Source organism: Telopea speciosissima, chromosome 1 (assembly GCF_018873765.1).
Source record: "Telopea speciosissima isolate NSW1024214 ecotype Mountain lineage chromosome 1, Tspe_v1, whole genome shotgun sequence".
NCBI classification, from domain to species: domain Eukaryota; kingdom Viridiplantae; phylum Streptophyta; class Magnoliopsida; order Proteales; family Proteaceae; genus Telopea; species Telopea speciosissima.
This window is the reverse complement of record NC_057916.1, coordinates 12,102,409-12,108,355: the sequence shown is the minus strand read 5'-3', so window position 1 is coordinate 12,108,355 and position 5,947 is coordinate 12,102,409. Positions and strand designations below refer to the sequence as shown.

The window sequence follows — 5,947 nt, the reverse complement described above, 5'->3', positions numbered from 1 at the left end:
CAATGGTTCGTTGCTTCGCAGTCTCTAAAGCGGAGAATAGATTCAGTTCCCTTTTAAGTTTCTTCAATATTTCAATTCTTTGCTAATATTAAACAGAAAACCCTAATCAATCGGTTTGAGGTGAGACCGTGAGAGAGAGAGAGAGAGAGAGGTTCCATATATAAATTTCTACATGTACGATTTGCTTCTTCAGTACTAATTCTCTCTTGAAGTCTTGATTACGGCAAAGTATCTGATCTTACAGATCTCAGTAATCCTTCTTAGAACAAAACGAATCGATTCAAAGCAAGATTTGTCTCTTATATTTTTTCTTTCTGCAGATCAAACTTCGCTGCTATTCTTTTGATTCAATCATGCTTTACGTCTTCCCTTTTCCAAATTTCTTCCGTTTTCTTATTGAGAAAAGGAATCGTGGATCGAAGTACGCAGTGCCGATTCCAATTTGAATCGGCTGAAATCGGTCAGAATTGGCGGGAAACATGATAGAGTCGGCAGGAATCGTCTAGACAGGTCATGGCCGATTCTAATGCGAAGACCGATTATCTGATCCGATTCCTGATTCAGCAAGCAACCGTAATGGATTTTGGCCATTTTTCCCTCTGGTTGTATCATATCAGTGTCAATCCCAATAGGATAGGATAGTAATTAGCTGAGGATAGGGTGGATTCGTTACGAAAGAAAGCGGCAGCTAAAGCAAATCTAAAGCTTAGTTACTTTTTGCTTTTTATTCTTAGCCAACCAACTAATTATTACCAAGCAACCGGTTAGCTGTAAGGCTTTCAAAGTAGAAGAGTGGTATGTAAACTGCTCGGAAAGCCTGTTCTACGCTCTCTATCCCCTGTTTTTTGAGGTCCCCATGAACCGTTGTCACGGTCACAACGGACGGGACGATAACTATGATATTTATTTCTTGGTTTCCCCCTCTATGGCGCCGTCCTGCCCTTCCTATTAATTGACTACTCACTGAAAAAACCGTAACTTAAAAGCCCAACTTATCTTTTTTTAACAAGTTTTTGAGCCTCAAAGGCAATGAACCAGATTCAGCATTAACTCATAGTCCAAAGATGTATTTTCTAAAATATTCACGCCTTTAATGAAAGCTCCTTGCTCTTCTGAGAGCCTTTTGATTCTTATCTTCTAAAAGCAATAGGTCAAATTACTATACAAAGAAGAGTTGTTAACTATAGGACTTCTTGTTCGAGTAGGAAGATTTCAGTTTTTTCGTTCTTTCTCTTTGATAAGAATAGGGAAACGTCTTCCTTTGCAGAGAATTCCTCTTTTGCCTATGAAATAGTATCAGTTTTGGAGTAATGGTAACGGAACCGTTCAAAGCCTTGTCAGAGGGAATGAAACCTTCGGGATGGATCTAGAAAAGTGACTTCCGGCTCCACCCACAACTTCCTTCCCTTCGTTTAGCTTAGGGTGGTCGTAGATCAACTTTTTTGTTCTCAAAATGAATCGTTCTCTCTTCCACCAGCTGGCTTTGTAGTGGCAAACCATAGCTCGAGAATGAGGTGATTGGGTAGAAGTCTTTTTGCCTTTGATCATGGCTTGTACTTGAGCAAGCGAAATTTCCTCAGAAGGATCAATAGACTTCTCTGAATTAGGGCCACCTGCGCTACCAATCCATCTAAATAATGTCTTCTCCCGATCAGGAATTGGTATCAGTTTAAATCAGAACAGCTGATCCAATCAGATACTGATTCCTAAAACCTTGTTTACATGTCCTAAATGTTCTTGAATGCACTCTTATTCCGTTCTGGAAGAATGTTCCTTGGTTGAAGATTAATGCTACGTAAAAATCTTCCAAAAGTATTCTAAGAATAAAAAAAGAACAGAAACATCATTTGACAAATTAAAAGAACAAAAGTTATGAAACCTATATGAATGGATGGATGGATGATCCAGTTCCACTGGCTTTTTATTGCTCAATGCCTCTACATGATCGACTTAGAGAAATTTTAAATTTATTAAGTCTTTAGATTTAAAACAAGGGGGAGGGGAGGGAGGTATTACAGGAACCTTGAAAATAGGAAGGTATTTAGGACATTTTAAAAGGACATAAACAAGAATTTGTATTTTTAACTGTATGACAGAAACAATAACTTTAATGACCAAAATAAAATTTCAACTGGTTTTACCATTAATCATATATGTTCGACAATGAAGTTGGAAAGAAGGATATACTGTCAATAAAAAAAAAAATCTAAAAAGTGGTCAAATATTGTGGATCTCCACTCCTCTTTGTTTTCTTTTATTTGCACAATTTATCCTTAAAGCTCCACTTGTTTTCAGATAGAAACTGTTTAGAAGAAAAATCCTATAACATTAGTACAAAAGGATATGATTTTATTTAAAAATATTACTTTTATATAGTTTTACTTAGAAATAAATTAATCACAAAAAGTGGAGAATAGATTCAGTACCTATATGGTAGGGTGGTTAATCGTAGTGAGATAGTTACTAGCTATTGTGTTGTTTATAGGATTATTATTCAATGGAAAGACATTTCCAAGATCAAGTGGTTGATTAAAAATCAAACAAAATCTTTTGAACTGAGGAGGTCGCCTCTATTTGTCCTTGATTCAGGCCAATTTGGCTCAGGCCGATTCTGTACAAAAATTAGTTTTAGGGTGTTTTTAAGCCAATTCCTACTGGCCGGACCGATCCAGATCCTGATTCTGGGTTTTTAAACATCTCTCTCTCTCTCTCTCTCTAGACAAGAGTAAAGTTCTGATTTTCTTGTTTCAACAATTAACTCCTATTTTTAGATTTCAAGAAAGAAGAAAAGAACAGTACAAATAAATTGGATGAAGTGTACACAACAAAACACCAGTATTTGAAGACATAATATGAATCTTTGATTCCTCTATAAAGTTTCTTGCAGCCTTTCTAATGGGGGGGGGGGGAAAGGGAGGGGGAGATTGGTTTGGAATCTAGCATATGAGCTTGTTGGATTTCCTCTACAACACAGGATATCCAATTAATTTGATCAGTTGAGATTCCATTTAATCACAAAGAAATTAAAACAAAACCAACCTAATCCCATTGTCATAATTCACTAGTCTCCCCTTCTTCACAATTGCCCACAAGTACGTACATGGTTGATTTCTTATTTGATGGCAAAACTCTACAACAATCCCTCCTTGGTGACTGCAAAAACAAATTTTGACTCTTGTTAGTAACATCAAACACTAATATATATATATATATACTTATGTAAGATCCTTGACACAGTGTTCTTCAATATCAAAACAAACTTGCCTTCTGCCATCGTAGATGGTCTGGTCTCTTAATGACAACAACGGAATCAATTTCCTCTGGTGAATCCATTCTCCACCTGCAATAAGGTTGTGGAGCTCTATGGCGAGAGTAGATCCCCAATGTCTGCTCCTTAACACGATCATATCTGATAGTGTTCATGTAGAAAATATAAGGCTTTTGGCATGGATGCTTGGTTACAGGCCTAGTGTTGAATGCGTACGCAGTGTAATCAGCTCTTTTGTACCAATTGAGGAATGTTCTGGTGGGCATTTCCAGTTCTCTGGGTGAGATGACACCCCTTAAGATCTGAACAACATAGCCCCATGAGACAGAGATTGACCAGTTTCTCTTCTTGTCATAGCAAATGGATTGTTGCATTATACTGGCAGAATCGAGTTTGATGGCTTCGGTGAGGTGTTGGATTGCTCTGGCTCTGCTCTTGCCTGGAAATATAGGATCCACCACATCTAGGTGATGCAATGATACTAATGGAGCTACAGGGTGTGCAGCTAATAGACCCAAGAGGTCTCCATACACATCATACTGCAAATCCAAACATGTCAAACAGGAATTAATTCCAGTTCACAATGTATTATGTACAAGGAATCCTTCACCACTGTGTAAACAACCACTGTTTCAAGCAGGGTTTCAAGAATCAGAATTGGATCTGTCAAAATCGTGCGATCTATACTGGGTTTCTAGGGTTCTGGACGATTCCTGAATGATTCGAGATGAATGGTTTCTGTTGGGGAATGTGAAGCCTGCACCCAGACACATGGGGGTGAAATGACTGCCCTACCCCCATGAAATGCAAAAATGATGCTCCTATTGATGCTTCTACGGTTGCTCCCATTGGCCCCCCATTCGCCAAGGGGCCACACTCCCCCATAGAAAACACTTTCCCTTCAAATTTTCCCATTGCTTTTTAATGGCTCCATCAAGTCAATTGGGTTGACTCACGAGTCATGACTCATGACTCATGATGGAATCCACTCAATTCAGTTGCATTTCTAGTTGTTAACAAGGCAATCTGCTCAAATATTACATATTTTAACTCCCAAACAAAATCAACATTAGATAGATGCATTAATCTGGTTCTGGGATGATCAGGCTATGAGAAAATCTAATACAGAGTTATACAGAGATGTTTCCCAAACGCATGGAAATGATGAATTGGGTTATAAAGAGATTTAATTTAATTTGACTACAAAGATGTTTCTGAAACGCAAGGAAAGGATGAAATGTGTTAAAAAGGGCTTGAATTTAATTTGGTTTACCTGATGGAATCCAGCTTCTCTGGTGAGGGGCACACCCAGTTCGGCCATGCAGGCCTGTATACGGTCGTCACTGCCATACAAGCCAGGATACCTGTGGATGCAGCGATCCTGCATCTTCTCAAGAGCTTTCGCCAAGGGATAACTAATGGCGAAACCGCCCCCGCCGTAAGCCATGGCGTAGGAGAAGAAGATGTTCTGGATATGGCTCTCCGAGGAGCTCCCCACGTAATAGAACTGGCGGTGGTCATACTTGGAGAGCACCCTCACCACATTTTCCACCACGAACACCGTGTCGTCGTCACCCATCACCAACCACCTCACGTCCTTCATCCCTAGTCTCGCCATCTCTGATACAACCCTCGATATCCTCAGCGCCGACCGGCTCCCCTGCCGGTTCGTGTAGGGGAAATTGGAGGTGTTGCCGGAGATCCGGATCTGCGGCAGCCCTTCATTGGGGCGGGTTCTGACGGGTTTGTCCATCCACACCACACCTCTCGTTACCCTTGGCCTCCACCACTGTTTGATGTATTGCTTCCTCTGCTCCCACAGATTTGACGACGCCGCGATGCCGAACACGATGTGTTTGAGCTCCGTGTCAAATTGACGTGGGGATTGCAACACAGTAACCCTTTGTCGTTCCTCTGTTTCTCCTCCATGTCTGATCATGGGTTTAGAGGTAGAGGAGGAACTGAAATTGGTATTGCGGAGGAATTGACTAGAAGAAGAGAGATGTTCGTCGGAGGTGGAGGAAGAAGAGAGATGTTCATCAGTGGAGAGGACGGAAGTTGTGGAGGCGCAATTGGGATCGTTGGTGAGGAGGAGATTGGAGGAGTAGAGAATGTAGAGCATAGAAACGATGAGGAGGAACCAGGTGATAAGGCTTCTGAAGCTGCCAAGGCCTAAACACCACAATGTGCGTTGTTGGGATGGGGAGGAATGCATTTGTTTTTGTTCCCAACTCCGTTGTTGGGATGGGGAATGCAATTGTTTTTGTTCCCAACTCGCTAAGCTCTTCCCATACTCGTGTTCCTCGGATTTAATGCCGCTGTGCTGCTGGTGGTAGCTGTGGCTGTTTATTCCTCCCATAGTGTTCGATTCTCTTCCCCAACGAGAAATGCTTGGCATCAACAACTAACATGGATTCAGGAAAAAAGATAGGCGAAGAAAGAAGAGATCAAGAGGGTGCAATGGAGGATGATTCATCGTGACCACCAGATTAGATTTAGATTAGAATTGGAGAGAGAGAGAGAGTTGATGATTGAATCTTCTTCTCCGCGAGGTTTCGGATCTGCAAGGACAGAGATATGTCTTTGGTTATTCAGAATGAACACTAGTACGCATGAGGTTATGGGTTTGGAGTTTGTTTTGCAACCATCGAAATTGAAGCCGTGCATCTCTCCCTCCCT

At 40.9% G+C, this 5,947-nt stretch overlaps 1 protein-coding gene across 1 annotated transcript; it reads right to left on the bottom strand.

Moving 5' to 3' along the window:
* Nucleotides 1-2,912: 2,912 nt before the first annotated feature.
* Nucleotides 2,913-5,627, bottom strand: LOC122659678. The gene is made up of 3 exons (XM_043854814.1): nt 4,542-5,627; nt 3,265-3,807; nt 2,913-3,153 (listed from the first exon to the last, which is right to left on the bottom strand). Exons 1-3 carry the CDS (start codon nt 5,625-5,627, stop codon nt 3,052-3,054), a joined length of 1,731 nt encoding a protein of 576 aa, XP_043710749.1. The 3' UTR covers nt 2,913-3,051.
* Nucleotides 5,628-5,947: the final 320 nt, after the last annotated feature.

Excerpts from the sequence above, each read along its gene's own strand:
- LOC122659678 (XM_043854814.1), bottom strand. The coding sequence starts at position 5,627 with ATGGGAGGAATAAACAGCCACAGCTACCACCAGCAGCACAGCGGCATT. Across the intron at positions 3,808-4,541 it reads GAGAAGCTGGATTCCATCAG|TATGATGTGTATGGAGACCT; the intron begins GTAAACCAAATT and ends TTGGATTTGCAG. Across the intron at positions 3,154-3,264 it reads ACCATCTACGATGGCAGAAG|TCACCAAGGAGGGATTGTTG; the intron begins GCAAGTTTGTTT and ends TTGTTTTTGCAG.